General features: G+C 44.7%; 2 protein-coding genes across 13 annotated transcripts in view; one reads left to right on the top strand and one right to left on the bottom strand.

Moving 5' to 3' along the window:
* TK2 (thymidine kinase 2) overlaps positions 1-3,055 on the bottom strand; it is a 75,049-nt gene extending 71,994 nt beyond the window's left edge. For 4 of the 9 annotated variants that reach the window (XM_061387419.1, XM_061387423.1, XM_061387416.1 and 1 more), the window contains exon 1: positions 1,952-2,635. In XM_061387419.1, coding sequence (XP_061243403.1) covers positions 1,952-2,227 — 276 coding nt within the window. In that variant the 5' untranslated portion in view covers positions 2,228-2,635. Of the gene's footprint in view, positions 1-1,951 lie in introns of all 9 variants that reach the window. The other 5 variants (XM_061387420.1, XM_061387421.1, XM_061387415.1 and 2 more) reach the window with 5 other exon arrangements.
* Positions 2,986-19,826, top strand: part of LOC133230263 (chemokine-like factor) — a 34,106-nt gene continuing 17,265 nt past the window's right edge. Inside the window, exons 1-2 of one of the 4 annotated variants that reach the window (XM_061387431.1) lie at positions 2,986-4,729; positions 15,732-15,890. In XM_061387431.1, the coding sequence (XP_061243415.1) occupies positions 4,652-4,729; positions 15,732-15,890 (237 nt within the window). In that variant the 5' untranslated portion in view covers positions 2,986-4,651. The remainder of the gene's footprint in view (positions 4,730-15,731; positions 15,891-19,826) is intronic. The other 3 variants (XM_061387428.1, XM_061387426.1, XM_061387429.1) reach the window with 3 other exon arrangements.

The following is a 19,826-nucleotide window of genomic DNA, read 5'->3' on the forward strand; positions in this document are numbered from 1 at the left end:
TACCCATTTACAGCTTCTGTTTCCATTCCTGTCTTCAGGAAAGGCTACACCATCTACCCAGACATTCAGGGCCTTCTTACCTCACCCATCAACTCATAACACCTCTCCAACCCTTCTTGTGGGAGCAGCCTTCCTGCTGGCCTTTCTGCCTCCAGTCCGGCCCAGCCAGGCCCCCTATTCCCTATCTATGGTCCACCACCTCTTCCTGAGAGGTAAACCAGATCACATCCAGTAAAGTCTTTCAGTGGCTGCGGGTGCTGGGATCTGCCTCCAGGCCCTGTGCCGGACCAAAGGCTCTCCCCAGCCACCTCTCTGGGACGACCACAAGCCTCAGGCTCTCATCCCTCTGTGACTCGTCCCTGCAGTTCTCGCTGCTCCAACACTCCAGCCTTGCCTTGTCCTCCTTCTCCCAGGAGGCCTCGAAACTCCCCAAGGCTACCCTCAGTCATCCTCGGGAAGCTCTGCCCCTACTCCCTTCGGCTCTAGATCCACCATTGTCCTGTTCACACTGTCTCCCCCATCAGACCAAAGGCTCACCAACAACACAGGCTGCTGGAGTCCCAGGTCCACACGGGAACTCAGAGGATTTGTATAATTAAGAGCCTCTCTGGACCAGACTGCAAGCTCCACACCACTTCCTATGGACCACCTACTGTGTGTCTGGGGGATATCAGACCACACCCAGAAAGCACCAAGGATAGGCCTGGCTCACAAAAATGCTAGCTCAATAATTAATAGCATCAATACCCACCTGGCTCGACTTACCAACCCCTCCCCCAGCTGTGGTGCCTGTCGCCATACCCTACCGCATGTTTAGTTTCAACAAACTTCCATAAATCTCAAGCATTTTCATCACCAGCCCTCTCCATGTGACTGCTCTCCGTCCCAGGCCCTCTCCATCACCTCAAATACCCCCAGGGGGCCTGCCCACACCTTCCACCCTCTACAGACCCCAGCCAAGGTACTCCTGCCCACACCCACCAAGTAACTCCCTCTCCATCCATTATCTACCAATCTGCAGCTCCCTGAGCCTCTGGGCCAATGGTGACCAAAATACTGCTCCACCACAACCAGCTAAAGGTTTAAACACCATGGGCATGTCCAGTTTGACCCTCCTTTGACCTTCAACCTCATACCAGGCACAATCCCACCCCAGAGCTGGCATCTCGAAGTCACTGCACTGGCGGAACCCATGTCTGTGGACCCCCATGAATTCTTCATCTCCTCCCACTCACCTACCCTTCTCAGCATCAGTGGTCTGGGGGCAGCAGTCAGAAGACCTGCCTTCACGGTCAGGTTGTCAGCTGCTAGCAGTCAAACTAACCTTCCACTTTACAAATCCTTTTGTAATCATTCATCTATTCAAGTTAATAGTCCAAATTCACCCAGAGGCTATGAATACAGGTATTCTCCTACCTGTGCGGATTCTTAGCAAAGACACACCAGAAACTGTTAACAGAGGTGGTCTCTGGGGAGGGAGCCTGGGGCCCAGGAGTGGACAGCTCTTTATCCCTGGAGATGCCCTTGTATTTGCTGTTTGGTTTTTTTTAATGTGCACATATTCCTTCACGCTTCTCCTCAAAATATGTATTTTGTGTGTGTGTGTGTGTACTACTACTACTACTACTAAGTCACTTAAGTCGTGTCCGACTCTGTGTGACCCCATAGACGGCAGCCCACCAGGCTCCCCCGTCCCTGGGATTCTCCAGGCAAGAACACTGGAGTGGGTTGCCATTTCCTTCTCCAATGCAGGAAAGTGAAAACTCAAAGTGAAGTCGCTCAGTCGTGTCGGACCCTCAGCGACTCCATGGACTGCAGCCTTCCAGGCTCCTCCGTCTGTGGGATTTTCCAGGCAAGAGTACTGGAGTGGGGTGCCATTGACTTCTCCGGTGTGTGTACTACACATATATAATCCTACACTGGAGAGAGCGCACGTTAGAGAGAGACTTACCACTGATTTTTTCTCTTTTTCATTTTCTCTATCTTTATCTAGAAAAGAAAGGAAACCAATTTTTAAACGCGATTTTAAATAGCTCACTCTTCGGTCATTGTTATGCTTGCTCCCTGGCCTAGAAATGTTTTCCAGTAACACCTGGGACACTCCCTCAGTGGAGGGAGGCAGACTGGTGTCTATGCCTTGAAACCGAAACTGCCGCCCGGATGCTGTTGGCATGTCTAGGCCACCAATGTGCTCAGCTTTGTTCACCGAGTATATTATGCTTTCCATTTTCTACACATTTTATATTTATGACCCTCACTGATGGGTGTCCAGCCAGTTAAAACGCAGAGTGGCCTCCACTCGAAGCTCCCGGGTAGGAGAGGTCGGTGGTATGGACTTCGGCACAGGACTCAAGTTTCTCCTGCAGGCCCTGGGGCTGACATCGCGACCCACCCAGCCCACGGCGGGTTCTGAGGTGCCACTGAACTCCAGAACTTGGCTACAACGGGGGCTCTCATTTCTGAAGGGCAGGGTCTCCAGTCCCAATGGAAAAGGGAGGGCATTGAACCTAACCGACTCCCCCATCCCCCGCTTGCTGGCACCTCCCCCAAGGCCAAAAGAATGGACCCAGGAATGGCACCGGAAACCCTCGGGGAGGAGGTTCTTTCCACTCTTTAGAGGGTTCCGCAGCTCCGAACAGGAGGGCCCAGGGCCCCAAAGCCCCACCCGCTACTGCCGGCCAGGGTCCGGGGCACCTACCACCGACCGCCCCGCCCCTTCCCCAGGCCGCCCAAGGAACTCCCGGGGCCCGGAAGGAGGGGTTTCGGGTTCACGCCGGTTCCGCGAGCCAAGGGCGGGGAGTGGGGCTGATAGCCGCATCCGGGATGCCTGCAAGGGAAACTGAGCGACGCGTTACCCCGAGGCCACGCCCAACGCTGCGCCCCTTGCGACCCTGGGCAGGAAGCGGGGCTCCCGGGCCCATCGCGGCGCAGCACCCGGAAAGCCCAGCTCCGCAGCGGCCGCAGCAGCAGAGCCCGGCTGCCGGATGCCACAGGCCCAGCCATTCTTCCTGCGCGGGCCTGCGCGAGCGCAGCCGGGAGACAGGGCCCGCTCCGCGCGCAGCCCGAAGCCCTAGCCTGCCCCGCCGCGCCCCGCCCCGTCGACTCTTAAAGAGACCTCATCTCATTTCACCCTCCTGGCAGCCTGGAAATCTCCCCGCCAAACAGAGGCTGGCAGAATGAACCCATGATTTGGCAAGATTCAGGGCTTGGGTGGCCAATAACACCAGCGACTGGTTTGTTAATTAACTATTGAAAGTAGAAGTCGCTCAGTCGTGTCCGACTCTTTGCCACCCATGGACTACACATGAAATTCTCCAGGCCAGAATAATGAGTGGGTAGCTTTTCCCTTCTTAGGGGATCTTACCAACCCAGGAATCGAACCCAGGTCTCCCGTATTGCAGGCGGATTCTTAACAGCTGAGCCACAAGGGAATCCCTAATTAACTGTTGGAGGTTGCTTAACTGAGCATCTGTTGTATCCAGGAACCAGTGACAACTCACACGCTGTTATTTATTCTTCCCAACAAGCCTATAGGTGGGTGCTGTCACTCCCTTTCTCCCAGCCGAGCTGATCCTTGGAAACAGGTAACTTTTAAAAAGTAAACCGAAGCATTCATTAAGGGGTGGAGCTGAAATTCAAGCCCATCTATCTTGCTTCACAGCCAGCGCTGTTTTCTCTGAACTTTGACATTTCCAGGATCCGGACTGTAATATGCTAGATCCTTCTGGAAGCTATTAAAAAACTAGACAACAGGACCCAAAGGACTCGCTTATGCTAAGCCCCACTCACCAACCAAGACTTAATTATAGTTTTGGCTCTCCAGTCAATCAGGCATCATCTGATCAGCACTAGTTAAATCTGCGGTCCCCATCCTTTTTTGGCACCTGGGACCGGTTTTGTTGAAGACCTCCCCCCCACCCCGCCCCGGGGGAGGAAGGGAAGGAGACGGTTTCGGGATAATTGAAGTGCGTTACACTTATTTTTTACTTTATTTGTATTATTGTAATATTGTGCACTTTATTTGTATTATTATGACATCTGCCTCACCTCAGATTAAACCATCAGGCATTAGATCCCAGAGGCTGGGAACCTCTGAGTTAGGTAACCTAATAAACCACCTGCCATCCCCTAGGAAAGTAATCTTGCAATAACCAATTTCCTTGTTGCCGCTCCCTTCTGCCTTTAAGTCTTTGATTTTATACACCTCTTCAGAGCGCCTTTCTGTTAGACTGGATCGCCGCCCTATTTGAATCATTTTTGTTGTTGTTCAAATAAAATCTTAAAAATTTTAATTTGGCTGTTTATCTTTTATCAAACGTACAATCAATATGTGGTCGTCTGGACAGACAAGTAGGGAGTGGAGAGAAGTTGGCCTTCGTAGCTCCCCTGTAGGTTAGCGGAAACGCAGAGTGCGAACTGAACCCGGCTTTCCGGCTTTCCGCAGAACGGGAGCCTGTGGCAGGGAGTGGGGGACCTGGCGTGCACCCAAGTGTCGCTGCAGTAACTTGTGCGTGCACGCGCCAGGGCGGGAAGCCTAGAAGCGCTGCACGTGGCCGGGGTGGCCGTTGCAGACTTGGCGCAGGGCCTGGCAGAGAGGTGCGCTGAATAGGGGGACCCGCGGGAAAGTGCTGCTGCTGGGTCTGCAGGGGCAATGCAGACCCTGAAACCGAAACCAAAGGCTCGCCCCTTCTGCTTAAGCGTGAAAGGCCACGTGAAGCTGCTGCGATTGGTGAGGGCTGGGCCGGAGGACTGGGGGGCGGAGTCCCAGCTCATTCCCCTGCTGGGAGATAAAGCTGCCGAGTATGAAGCTTCTGCTCCCTTCTCTCCTCTCTCGACTTTGTTTCTATCAAGGCCTTCTTAAAGGGAAGGCATTTCGCCTTACACCCTGGGGGCGAAAGTGAAAGTCGCTCAGTTGTGTCCTGCTCTTTGCGACTCCATGGGCGGCATAGTCCATGGAATTCTCCAGGTCAGAATACTGGAGTGGGTAGCCTTTCCCTTCTCCAGGGGATCTTTCCGACCCAGGGATCGAACCCAGGTCTCCCACATTGCAGGCGGATTCTTTACCAGCTGAACCACAAGGGAACGGTAGGAGGAGAGAAATAGGACAACTGTCGTCTTCATCAGGGACTTTCTGTACCCAGTAGTAGTAGCAAGGGTTAGTCGCTCAGTCCTGTCCCACTCTTTGAGACCCCATGAACTGTAGCCCGCCAGGCTCCTCGGCCCATGGGATTCTCTAGGCAAGCATACCGAAAGTGGGTTGCCATGCCCTTCTCCAGAGAATCTTTCCTGGTAGCTCAGACGGAAAAGGATCTGCCTGCAATGCAGAAGACCCGGGCTCGATCCCTGGGTCGGGAAGGTCCCCTAGAGAAGGGCAGGACTACCCACTCCAGTATGCTTGCCTGGAGAATCCCATGGACAGAGGACTGTGGCAGGCTACAATCCATGGGGTCTCAAAGAGTTGAATACAACTAAGCGACTGACACTTCACAGACCCACTCATAAAGCAAGCTCTGCACACCTGCATGAATGGCCTACACTTGGACCCCCAAACCAGTTACCCAGGTTACCATGTGAGGCTGCTGCAGTTGTACCATTCAGACGCCAATGAGATTAAAACCAAAAACAAAAAAATGCACTGAGGTGTTTCGGAGAACGCTGTGTTTACTTACTATAACTCACAAGTTTTTTGTTTTTGTTTTTCCCAAGCTTTATTGAGACATTTCATATATGATAAAACTTACTGATTTAAAGGGTACAACTAAATGTTTTTAGTACACTCATAGGTGTGTAGTGATATCTCACTGTGTTTTTTAATCAATTTATTTTTTAATTGAAGGATAATTGCTTTACAGAATTTTGTTGTTTTCTGTCAAACCTCAACATGAATCAGTCATCAGTTTAGTTCAATCGCTCAGTCGTGTCCGACTCTGCGACCCCATGAATTGCAGCACGCCAGGCCTCCCTGTCCATCACCAACTCCCAGAGTTCACTCAAACTCATGACTCATGTTCATCGAGTCGGTGATGCCCTCCAGCCATCTCATCTTCCGTCATCCCCTTCTCCTCCTGCCGCCAATCCCTCCCAGCATCAGGGTCTTTTCCAATGAGTCAACTCTTCACATGAGGTGGCCAAAGTACTGGAGTTTCAGCTTTAGCATCGGTCCTTCCAATGAACACCCAGGACTGATCTCCTTTAGAATGGACTGGTTAGATCTCCTTGCAGTCCAAGGGACTCTCAAGAGTATTCTCCAACACCACAGTTCAAAAGCATCAATTCTTCCGCTCTCAGCTTTCTTCACAGTCCAACTCTCACATCCATACACGACCACTGGAAAAACCATAGCCTTGACTAGATGGACCTTTGTTGGCAAAGTAATATCTCTGCTTTTGAATATGCTGTCTAGGTTGGTCATAACTTTCCTTCCAGGGAGTAAGCATCTTTTAATTTCATGGCTGCAGTCACCATCTGCAGTGATTTTGGAGCCCAAAAAAATAAAGTCTGACACTGTTTCTACTGTTTCCCCATCTATTTCCCATGAAGTGATGGGACTAGATGCCATGATCTTCGTTTTCTGAATGTTGAGCTTTAAGCCAACTTTTTCACTCTTTCACTTTCATCAAGAGGCTTTTTAGTTCCTCTTCACTTTCTGCCTGTATACATACATCCTTCCTCCCTTTTGAACCTCCCTCTCATCTCCATCCCCATCTCACCCCTCTAAAACGGATACAGAGCCCCTGTTTGAGTTTCCTGAGCCATACAGCAAATTCCCATTGGCTATGTACTTTACATATGATAATGTAAGTTTCCATGCTACTCTTTCCATACATCTCACCCTCTCCTCCCCTCTCCCCATGTCCGTAAGTCTATTCTCTATGTCTGTTTCTCCACTGCTGCCCTGTAAATAAATTCTTCAGTACCATTTTTCTAGATTCCGTATATATGTGTCAGAATACGATATTTCCTTTCTCTTTCTGACTTACCTCTGTATAATAGGCTCTGGGTTCATCCACCTCATTAGAACTGACTCAAATGTGTTCCTTTTTATGGTTGAGTAATATTCCATTGTGCATATGTACCACAACTTCTTTATCCATTCATCTGTCGATAGACATCTAGGTTGCTTCCATGTTCTAGCTATTGTAAATAGTGCTGCAATGAACAATGGGATACGTGTGTCTTTTTCAATTTCGGTTTCCTCAGGATATATGCCTAGGATTGGGATTGCTGGGCCATATGGTGGTTTTATTCCTAGTTTTTTAAGGAATCTCCATACCATCTTCCATAGTGGCTGTATCAATTTAAATTCCCACCAACAGTGCAAAAGTGTTCCCTTTTCTCCACACCCTCTCCAGAATTTATTGTTTGTAGATTTTTTTATGATGGCAGTTCTGACTGGTGTGAGGTGATATCTCATTGTAGTTTTGATTGGCATTTCTCTAATAATGCACAACATTGAGCATCTTTTCATGTGTTTGTTAGACAGCTGTATGTCTTCTTTGGAGAAATGTCTGTTTAGGTCTTTTCCCCACTTTTTGATTGGGTTGTTTTTCTGGTATTGAGTTGTATGAGCTGCTTGTATATTTTGGAAATTAATCCTTTGTCAGTTGTTTCATTTGCTATTATTTTCTCCCATTCTGAGGATTGTCTTTTCGCCTTTCTCATAGTTTTCTTTGCTGTATAAAAGCTTTTAAGTTTATTCAGGTCCCACTTGTTTGCTTTTGTTTTTATTTCCATTAACCTAGGAGGTGGGTCATAGAGGATCTTGCTTTGATTTATGTCATCGAGTGTTCTGCCTATGTTTTCCTCTAAGAGTTTTATAGTTTCTGGTCTTACATTTAGGTCTTTAATCCATTTTGAGTTTATCTTTGTGTATGGTGTGAGAAAGTGTTCTAATTTCATTCTTTTACATGTAGTTGTCCAGTTTTCCCAGCAACATTTATTGAAGAGGCTGTCTTTGCCCCATTGTATATTCTTGCCTCTTTTGTCAAAAATAAGGTACTCATAGGTGCATGGGTTTATTTTTTGGCTTTCTATCTTGTTCCATTGGTCTATATTTCTGTTTTTGTGCCAGTACCATACTGTCTTGATGACTGTAGCTTTGTAGTATAATCTGAAGTTAGGAAGGTTGATTCCTCTAGCTCCATTCTTCTTTTTCAAGACTGCTTTGGCTATTTGGGGTCTTTTGTGTTTCCGTACGAATTGTGAAATTTTTTGTTCTAGATCTGTGAAAAATGCCATTGGTAATTTGATAGGGATCTCATTGAATCTGTAGATTGCATTTGGTAGTATAGTCATTTTCACAATACTGATTCCTCCTACCCAGGAACATGGAATATCTCTCCATCTGTTTGTGTCATCTTTGATTTCTTTCATCAGTGTCTTATAATTTTCTGTGCAGAGTTCTTTAATCTCCTTAGGTAAGTTTATTCCTAGATATTTTATTCTTTTTGTTGCAATGGTGAATGGGATTGATTCTTTAATTTCTTTTTCAGATTTTTCATTGTTAGTATATAGAAATGCAAGTGATTTCTATGTATTGATTTTGTATCCTGCAACTTTGCTAAATTCACTGATTAGCTCTAGTAATTTTCTGATACTATCTTTAGGGTTTTCTATGTACAGTATCGTTCATCTGCAAATAGTGAGAGCTTTACTTCTTCTTTTCTGATCTGGATTCCTTTTATTTCTTTTTCTTCTCTGGTTGCTGTAGCTAGGACTTCCAGAACTATGTTGAATAATAGTGGTGAAAGTGGACACCCTTGTCTTGTTCCTGATCTTAGGGGGAATACTTTAAGTTTTTCACCATTGAGTATAATGTTTGCTGTAGGCTTATCATATATGGCCTTTACTATGTTGAGGCAGGTTCCTTCTATGCCCATTTTTTGAAGAATTTTAATCATAAATGGGTGCTGAATTTTGTCAAAGGCTTTTTCTGCGTCTATTGAGATTATCATGTGGTTTTTCTCTTTCAATTTGTTAATATGGTGTATCACACTGATTGATTTGCGTATATTGAAGAATCCTTACATTCCTGGAATAAACTCAACTTGATCATGGTGTATGAGCCTTCTGATGTGCTGCTGAATTCTGTTTGCTAAAATTTTGTTGAGGATTTTTGCATCTGTGTTCATCAGTGATATTGGCCTATAGTTTTCTTTTTTTGTGTTGTCTTTGTCTGGTTTTGGTATCAGAGTGATAGTGGCCTCATAGAATGAATTTGGAAGTATTCCTTCCTCTGCAATTTTTTGAAAGAGTTTTAGAAGGATAGGCATTAGCTCTTCTCTAAATGTTTGATAGAATTCTCCTGTGAAGCCATCTGGACTGGGCTTTTGTTTTGGGGGAGATTTTTGATCACAGCTTCAATTTCATTGCTTGTAATTGGATTGTTCATAACTTCTATCTCTTCCTGGTTCAGTCTTGGAAGATTGAACTTTTCTAAGAATCTGTCCATTTCTTCCAGGTTATCCATTTTATTGCCATATAATTGTTCATAATAGTCTCTTATAATCCTTTGTATTTCTGCATTGCCTATTGTAACCTCTCCTTTTTCATTTCTAATTCTGTTGATTTGATTCTTCTCTCTTTTTTTCTTGATGGGTCTGCCAAAGGTTTGTCAATTTTGTTTATCTTCTCAAAGAACCAGCTTTTAGCTTTATTAATCTTTATTATTGTTTCTTTCATTTTTTTCATTTACTTCTGCTCTGATCTTTATGATTTCTTCCCTTCTAATAATTTTGAGGGTTTTTTGTTGTTCTTTTTCCAGTTGATTTAGGTGTAAAGTTAGGTTGCCTATTCAATGTTTTCCTTGTTTCTTGAGGTAGGATTGTATTGGTATAAACTTACCTCTTAGAACTGCTTTTACTGCATCCCATAGGCTTTGAGTTGTTGTATTTTCATTATCATTTGTTTCTAGCAGTTTTTTTATTTCCCTTTTGATTTCTTCAGTAACCTGTTGGTTATTTACAAACGTTGTTTAATCTTCATGTGCTTGTGTTTTTTACAGTATAACTCACAAGTTTTGATCTGAGTGAGCTCAAGGCTGATAGAGCCCAGAGCAAGGACAGTGGAACTGTGCATTTCCGGGGTGTCAGACCTTCCAAGAGATTGCAGCCAGTTATGGATAGAGGTTTGGGAGAGAATGGACTGTTATTTGGAGGATGGTGACCTGGCTAGTTAGAGAAGTGGAAATTATCATAGGAGAGTATGTTGAAGAATTTTAAGAAAAGGGGAAGGAAAAAAAATAATTCTTAAATTTTAAAGAGGTGACCTATAAGAAGAGGGGATAGAAAGTTAAAACTTACAAGGAAACAGCCCCGCTTAATAAGAGAAAGAGTTTTCTATTGGGAAACTGCCAAAATAAGTGGCCACTTGGGAAGGCAGTACATTCCCAGACAGACGAGGTACCAGGTGCAGGCAAGTACCTGGTGAGCCTGTTGTAATGGCAGCTCAAACTCCAGGTGAGTGGGCAGGACAAACTGCATGCACAGCCCTTCTGCACCAAAGTCTGTGATTCTGAAAAATATAACATACTGCAAGTCAGAAGGCCCAAGGGAGGTTTAGAAAACTACTCGAGTTCAAAGGGCTTCCCTGGTGGCTCAGAATCCCTCGAAAAGAATCCGCCTGCAGTGCAGGAGACCTGGGTTCAATCCCTGGGTAAGGAAGATCCCCTGGTAAAGGAAATGGCAACCTACTCCAGTATTCTTGCCTGGAGAATTCCACAGACAGAGGAACCTGGCTACAATCCACAGGGTTGAAAAGAGTCAGACATGACTGGGTGACTAACACACTTTCACTTCAAAGAACAGAGAAATTCCTTTGGGTTGGGAGTAAATAATCAGGAAAGAAGTGACTGGAAGGTCTGGGGTTCTGAAAGCTCTGGAACACTGGAGGAGAAACAGAATTTTGTGAGAAAGTTTTGATTTTTGACATACGAATTTCCTCCACAAACATTTTGAATATTTCCTGTCTTCTCAGCCCTGAGTTAGGACTTGAAACAACAGACATCCAAGACAAAAGTCCCTGACTCATGGGGTCCTTCAGTTTAGACGGAGTCAGACACACAAGCAGATAGTTTTGGTTTGATAAGATGAAATTAGGGCACAGAATGAGGCATTTAATCAAGGAGGTATCAGGAAGCTTCCTAGGGGGACATGGGTAGGGTTTAAGGGACAGTCACCTGAGTAAAGGCTTGGAGGCAAAAAAAAAAAAAAAAAGCATGATTTATAAGAATCCATAACAAGTTGAGTGCTGCCTTATTTTTTTCCATTCAACAATATTTATTGAAAGCCTGCCATGTGCGAGGCACTGTTTCTGGCTCTTGGGAAGTATCAGGGAACAAAGCAAAGATCCTTGTACTCATGGAGTTTACGTATTGGGGTGGGAGGGAGGGGAAAAAAGCAACAAACAGAAAAAATAAATAAATGGTGTACTATTCTAGAAGGGGGTAGGTGCTATGGAACAAGGGAAAACTAAAGCCAGGTAAGAGAGTGCAAGAGAAGGAAGTGTTGGAGAGGACGGTTGCAGGTTGCAAGACTAGAATGGTCAGATTAGGCCCTGTTGAGATGACTTCTGAGTGAAGCGTTAAGTGAGATGAGAGAGTTAACTATGAATACATTGGGTTAGCCAAAAAGATTGCTATTTTTTTCCATAAGATGTTACAGAAAACCCCAAACAAACTTTTTGGCCAACCCAAGATGAAAGAAGACGTGTTTTAGGCAAAGGAACGCCTAGTAGAATGGCCCTACGGCAGGAATGTACCTGAAGTGTTCAAGGAGAAGCGAGAAAACCAGTGGAGCGGGGGTGGAGTGACATGGGGACAGTGGGAGATGAAGGTTTTGAATAAAGTTTTATATGATCTGACTAACATTTTAAAAAGTGCACCAGCTGCTATGGTGACAGTAGACTGGGGGCTGGGGGTTTGGGGGACGGGAGGATTCCTGCAGAGGCAAGGGTAGAAAAAAAAATGATCAGTTAGAGCTATTGCAGTAATCTGGGCATGAGATGACTGTGGCTCAGACCAGGCCTCTAGCAGACTAGGTTATAAGAAATGGTCACATTTGGGATATATGTTGAAAGTAGCCCCAACAAGATTTGCTGATGAACCAGGTGTGGTATGAAAAAGAGAGAGGAGTCCGAGATCCCGCCAAAGTTTTTGGCCTAAGCAGCTGGAAGAATGGAACTGCCATCCACTGAAAGCCTGTGGTCTGTAAAGCAGATGTAGCCAGAAAAACAGAAGCTCAACTTTGGATTTCACTGTTAGAGATGTCTATTAGACATTCAAGTGGAAATACTGAATAGGCATTTGGATTGTAGGAGAGATTGGCACTGCAGAAATGTGTGCTAAGTCCCTTCAGTCATGTCCGACTCTGTGCAACCCTATGGACTGTAGCCCACCAGGCTCCTCCGTCCATGGGATTCTCCAGGCACGAATATTAGAGTGGGTAGCCGTGTTTTCCTCCATGGGATCTTCCCGACTCAGGGATTGAACCCAAATCTCCTGCAACTCCTGCATTGCAGGCATATTCTTTATCACTGGGCCACCAGGAAGCCACTGCAGAAATAGAGGTATTTAAAATCACAAGATTGATGAGATCATCAGGAGGTAATTGTACATAGAGTGGAGAAGAGGACCATGGATTGATGAGCCCTGGAACACTTTAACATTAAGAGGTTGGGGAGAGAAGGAAGAACCAGCAAAGAAGAATGAAAGTGAAAGTTGCTGAATCATGTCCGATTCTTTGTGACCCCATGGACTGTAGCCTGCCAGGCTCCTCTGTCCATAGAACTCTCCAGACCAGAATACTGGAGTGGGAAGCCATTCCCTTCCCAGGGGATTTTCCCAACCTGGGGCTCAAACCCAGGTCTCCTGCATTGCAGACAGATTCTTTACTATCTGAGCCACCAGAGAAAACCAAAGAAGAATGAGAGAGAGAGCAATTAGGGAAGTGAGAGGAACCAAGAGTACGGTGTCCTAGAAGCCAAATGAAGAAAATTCTCAAGAAAATGATCAACTGTGACAAATACTGATGACAGTTCAAACAAGATGAGGACTGAGAATTGAACACTGGAATTATCCTGTAGATAAATTGTTAACAGCTCTTTGCTAAAGTAGACAGGAGCTGAGTCATGGAAGATTTGGACCCCATGGTGAAGGGAGGCTCTATTCTGAAAACCATGGGGAGCCACGGAAGGGTTTTAAACAGGTGGAGCGTTGCACAGATCTTCATTTTAGAAATTTCACTGTAGTACCTTTGTCAGGTTAGTTCAAGGAAAAGATACTGAAGAGCAGTAATTGGAGTGACTAAGTAGATTCCCAAAATGTTTAGGCATTAAGTCAGCAGGACCTGATGACTGGTCTGTTGTGGGCAGTGAGTTGGAGCAGTGATCTTAGGTTTCCAGGGCAGGTGAAAAGATAGCTGGTCGCATCACCAATTAAGATAGTGAATACAGGAGCAAGGGACAAGGTGACATCAGTTTTGCCCACGGGGAACTGAAGATTCCTGTAGGTTATTCAGATGTTCTAAATGGCTGTTTATGTGTGAGATGTTGAAGATACACCTGGGATAGAGACTCAGATTTGTTGAGTGGGTTGTGGATAGAATCTAAACAAATGTCAGGATTTTAAAGTGATGCATAAAAGGAAAGCCCACCAAGGCTGAATAGTTTCAGAGGAATAAGAACTCAAAGAGGTGACATGGGAGTCAAGGAGTAGAAAAGTAGGAAAAAGCCAATAGCAAGTAAGTCATGGGGGTCCAGTAACATAAGGATTGAAAAATGTTTGTTAAATTTAGTAATTTTGAAATCATTGATGATCTTGGCAAAAGCAGTCTACATAGAGAGATGAAATGCTTGAGATATTAGTGAAATGTTGAAAAATTAACTGAAAACGAAGGCCAGGAGACAGGAAAATTATAAGAGCTGTAAGTATGAATTGGGGGAGAACCCAGGGTGATTGAAATCATGGGAAATGTGCCCAATTCTGAGGTTACAGATGATGGGGACTGAAAAAGTGACCCTTGATTTCATAACCCATGAACTCAAGACCTTATTTGGTTCAGTAGAGTAAATGAAGTGATTTGAGATATGTTGCTGATAGTAATTATATTAATTATAAAGAACACATTATTTAGTAACTAGTTACATTTACTGTAAAAAAAACTGACCAATTTAGAAGTTTCAAAGTAAGCTACTTTTACACTAACAAAGTAACTGATAGAATTATGAATAAGTAGCCTACACAGATCCAAGGTTAAAAAGAGAATGTGGATGCTGACAGATTGATCATAAAAGTCTAGTCAGCAAAGACTCCTGCCAAAATCATTTTCCAAGTACACCGAGACTTCGGATAAAGCTGTATGTCCTGTAAGAACATCACAACATCAACAGACTCTCAGGGACTGACCAGCTTATTTTTTCCTTTAAGTCACTTATCATTTCTCTTTTCTATATCTTCATTTGGAAATGAGGAAATTAGATTAATTATCTTGGGTTTTTTTCACTTACGTTTTTGTTCATTCTGATTGCATTATGTTTAGATAAGAGAAAATATGTTAAAAAGTGATGTATCAGATTTTTTTTCCCCTTTTCTTCTCCAAAGGATTCTTCAGAGAATTGTTTTTCTCTGACACTTTGTTTTAAACTTTCCTTCCCAGTATTTTTCTTTAAAAAAAAATCATTTTTATTTTTGACTGTGCTGGGTGTTCGTCGCCACATGAGCTTTTCTCTAGTTTCGGCAAGCAGGGACTACTCTCTAGGTGCAGTGCACAGGCTTCTCACTGTGGCGGCTTCTCCTGTTGCAGGGCACGGGCTCTAGAGCTCGTGGGCTTCAGAAGTTATAGCACGTGGGCTCAGCAGCTGTGGCTCCCGGGCTCTAGAGCACAGGCTCAATAGTTGTGGTGCTCAGGCTTACTTGCTCCGTAGTATGTGGGATCCTCCCAGACCAGGATCAAACCTGTATCTTCTGCATTGGTAGATGGATTCTTCACCACTTAGCCACCAGAGAAGCACCCCCAGTGTTTTTCATAGCAACATTCTAAGTTTAAATTTGACGGTAGAGTCCAGATTTTTGTTACAAGTTAAGGAGTGATGAAGAGGATAAGGAATTATAACAGCCAGTACACAGGCTTTTTTTGAGAAGCATTATAGGGAGAAGTAGAAAAATGGGAATTTCTGTGGGGAGCAGATGAAAGGAAGGGGTGTGTATGTTTTAAGAGAAGATAACTTAGAGACTTCCCTGGCAGTCCAGTGGCTAAGGCTCCATGCTCCTAATGCAGGTGACCCGGTTTCATTCCCTGGGCAGGGAACTAGATCCCACATGCAGCGAGTAAGACTCAGCACAGCCAAATAAATAAATAAATGTTGTTTAAAAAGAGAGAGAGAAGATAACTTAGATATGTTGATAAGATGATGAGGAAAGGAGCTAGGGCAGGAGGAGAGAGTGAAGGTGTGAGAGGGAAACCGAGCTACTTAGTGGGAAAAGATCAAGGGCATGGCTGTGGGAAGTGATGGCATTAGGCATACAAGTGGAGAAATTAATTAAACAAAACAGGAAGGGATACCTAGTTCTCTTAAAATGAGAAGAGAAGTCGACACCCGTACATTTCAGTCTGCCTCGTTTAGATGTGTATGTATAAAGAAGAAACCCGTTTATTTTGACATTTTAGAATCGATCATTTTTACAGCTTAAACTTGTTCAATCATCACTGAAGAGGTCGTGTTTTTTTCCCCTCTAGGCACTAGCTGCGACATCTATGACCCTTTTCATCCTAGCACAAGCACCAGAGCCGTACATTGTCGTCACTGGATTTGAAGTCGCTTCTACTTTCTTTTTCATACTTTTATATATACTCAGACTTGATCGATTAATTAGCTGTTTATTTTGGCCTTTACTTGTAAGTGTTCAGTTTCGTTGTTAACTACTTTTTCCTGCCATAGAGAGACATTTTAATAAACTCTGTTGTTTTTCGTAAACCTTTAAGGAATCTCTAACAGGCTTAGGAAGGAGGATCTCTATCCACTGCTAATGTGCTCTGGGGAGATCCTCAGCGAGCCAGAGCAACCGCTGAGCATGGATTCTCTTCGGAGCTCCATCTTTCGGTAGATAACGGCTGATGTTTCTGTTAGGGAAATTCACTTAGGGGTAGATCATCAAAATAAATTTAAATTTAAGATCATGGTCAAATAAAATCATAGCGCATTCTTAATCTTTACCTCCCTTTGAAGTTCATGTTGATATGACCTCAAAATTAGGGAACAGAGACGGAGCCAGATACACAAGTATCTACATCTTACATATCCCTGATCACTAAATGGAAAATCAAAATAATTTAGAGGCTGAATAAAGCACAATGTTATCTTACTTTAAAATGTCTGTCATTATTGATGATAAATAATTTTTAACTCATCTTGTAGAACCTTATTCAGTAGCATAGGGACTTTACCTGTCATACTCACAGCTTTAGGAACAGCTGCCCAGTGGAGTGCCCAAATGGTCCAGAAACTCTTGAAATAGGCAATTGAAGATATTAGCTAAGATTCTTGGCCTGTCAGCCTGGACCATAAGCTGGTTCTAGGAAAACCGGAGCAACTTCACACTCCTCTTTCAAGTCTTAGCCCCAGAATCTTGTGTCCTTAGGTCTCCTTTCTGAGACCCGTGCTGGCTTTCCACCCTTTGGCCAGACAGGTAGCTGCACTGGTCTCATCCTTTTGAGTTCCAGAGCACTCGTATCCAAGCTGATAACCCTGTATTAGGGGACTTGCCTGGTGGCTCAGCAGGTAAAGAATCCTCCTGCAATGCAGGTGACCCAAGAGCCTCGGCTTCAATCCCTGGGTCAGAGGAAGATCCCCTGGAGTAGGAAATGGCAACCCACTCCAGTATGCTTGCCTGGAAAACCCCATGGACAGAGGAGCCTGGTGGGCTATAGTCCATGGGGTCGCCGGGAACTGGACACTGAGCAACTAACACTTCACTTCAACCCGTATTAAGGAAGAGAGGACTTTAGAGCTATTCTCAAACCATAAACATGCCTTAGGGTGGCACCTTCTGGAACCACTTTTGAAAGCCAATGATAAGCATTTCAGGCTAATCACAAGCTGAGAAAGTCCCCAAAGTGGAGAGCTGGGGGAAGGATAGGATCTCTGAGGCATCTCTCCACTGTGGAGCTGGACCTGACTGCAGTAAGGTCTGGACAGGAGATGACAAAGCCTTCCTTAGGTGGTCCTGTAACATCATTTAGTGGCAGAAAGGACTCAGCTAAATTATCCCAAAGAGATGATGAACATGGTCACATCCTGTTCATCTTACACCCTAAAAGTTATATAGTGCTCTTCACACTCTGCTTTTCCAAGGTTAATAAAACTAGCACATTTTAGCATTTATTTTTTTCCCCAAACTGTAATAATCCTCAGGAGCTTCTTACATGTCCCAGTAATAAACTTGGAAAATAAATTTCACAGAATACACAGAGAGGGAGCGTGGACTATGTGCAGCATACTGAAAAGTAGTCTCCAAATCTCTGAGACTCAGCCTGGGCTGATTCTGTACTCTGAGAAACGATGCTATCTGGCCAACTCAGTTATCACTCCATCATGAAACCCAGACTCCTCTCTGCTCTTGAGCCCATGAAATCATTTATTCAGCAAATATTAAGTATCTGCTAATCCCAGGTTCCATACTAGGCTCTTTGAGAAAACAAAACACAAATCTTGCACCCAACAGACTTTCCATATAGCCAGGAAGAAAGACCGATGAGCAATTCAGTATAATATTAATAGGTGCTCCCTGGATGGTGTGGAGGTTCCCAGGAGGAGAAGGAAACCAAATCATAATAGGCTTGCCTGAGGAAAACTACACCTGAGTTGAGGCCTGGAGGATGAAAAGTAGTCAGCTGACTGATAACAGGGCTGAGCGTTCTCCCAGTACAGGGAACAATGTGTCTGTGAGGTTCTAGGTGGAGAAAAAGCTGGGCCCTCAAGGACCTGCAGGAGTTCTGAGTGGCCACAAAGCAGAGAGGGGGCAAGAGTAGAGGCTTGAGAATGGGCTGCCGTCTATGGGGTCGCACAGAGTCGGACATGACTGAAGCAACTTAGCAGCAGCAGCAGCAGGAGGTCAGAGCATGCAAGAATTCGAGTGCCCTGGGTTTTAACCCAAAAGCCATTGGAAGCTTTGGGAGATTTTTAAGTAGAGTGACACAATTAGCTTATATTTGAGGAGATCGCTGGTAGCAATGTCAATAATGGCCTGAAGAGGGACAAAACCAGAGGTGAGTCTCATAGACCCCTTAAAAGTCTGTTATCATAATCCAGACATGAAAATGAGAAAGGCCTAAATCAAGGTTAAAACTGTACCTGGAGAGAAAGAGTGTTGATGAAAACTGATAGGATTGGGTAACAGAAAAAAATCAAGGAGAGCTGCCATTTAAAGAACCATCTTAAGAGGGTAACAAGACAGGAAGTTTAGGAGGAAGAATAGGTTTATTTGAGGGGAGAGGTGGATAATGAGTTTAGCTTGAGAAATAGAAGGTTTTAGTGCCTTATGGGACATTCAGATGGAAATGTTCAGGTCTGAGGCTTAGGAGAGAAGTTAGAGCTGCAACTTTGGGGGAGTTATCACCTCGTGATGGGAAAATGGCTCCTAGGGAGAGTGGAGCAAGATGAAGGCAAGACTGGGAAATATCAATGTCTGGTGTGAAAGGAAGGAGCGAATAGGCAGAGAAGGACAGGAGAGGACCCAATCGAGACCCGTGTCCCAGAAGTCAAGAGAGGAGAGCATTTCGAGAAGAAAGGAGAGGTGACTAATGTTACAAGTAAGGTGAGAAAGCCCAGAAAAAATTTATATATATATATATTCACTGTATTAATAGAGGCCCCCAGTGTGGACCAGTGACAGTAAAGTGGTGGGAATAGTTAGACTGAGCAGGGAAGGAGACGGCTGTGGGCAGAGGGTCAGCACTGAGTTGAAGAAACCTGGCCAGGGACCAAGGAGGGTAACGAACAGAGCGAGGTCCCTGCAGAGTGGCCGACAGGAGCGAGGCCGGAGCACAGCTGGGAATAATGCCTGTAACATAAGTGAAGGACACCAAGACGGCAGAAGATTCCAGTTAATCTACGGGGGGTGAAGGAAGGGGGAAGGCAACCTGTCAATACTTCTATCAATGGCCACTGTCTTCACTGATTAGGAAAGGGCTTGGTCACCTGCACAACAGGTCTGTGATGCATGTCACTGTCCCAGAGGTGTAGTACCTAACACAGTCCATAGAGCAGGTGTCCTCTGACTGGTCCCCTCAAGTGCTCCAGTGACAGGACACACACAGTGAGGCAACCCAGGTTTTTGTGGTGATATGTAAGAACAGGCTCAAAATTTCTATGAAACCTCCATTTTTGTAATTAAATTTATAGTCTACTCCATGGCATACTGATGTTCGGTTTTTAATAGAAAAACAAGGCTTGAAACCACTATTAAGGATCACTGATATTCTGGGGCAGAAGCATCCTTCCCTCCCCACTACCCCATCCCCAGCCATTATTCTCTGCCCTTCCTAGAACATCATTTTTTATCTGAAGCCATTTATATACACTTACTCAAATTACTACCAGGAGGCCGGCTATCTGTCTGGAGCAGAGGTGTGGTCTGTTGCCCTGAAACAGCTAAATACCCAGCAGAGAGGAGCATTAACCTAGGACAGCTAGTCTCAATATCTCCTGCAGACGAGGACTCTTTTTCTGCCTAAGTGTATCATCTACTCTTGCCCTGTCCCCGTTGAATCTCTTCCTGTTTTCCTTGTAATAACTACTTTTCTAAGTTACCAGGGTTTGGAAGATTTCTGTGT

The sequence above is a fragment of the Bos javanicus genome, chromosome 18, assembly GCF_032452875.1.
Source record: "Bos javanicus breed banteng chromosome 18, ARS-OSU_banteng_1.0, whole genome shotgun sequence".
Taxonomy (NCBI): Eukaryota; Metazoa; Chordata; class Mammalia; order Artiodactyla; family Bovidae; genus Bos; species Bos javanicus.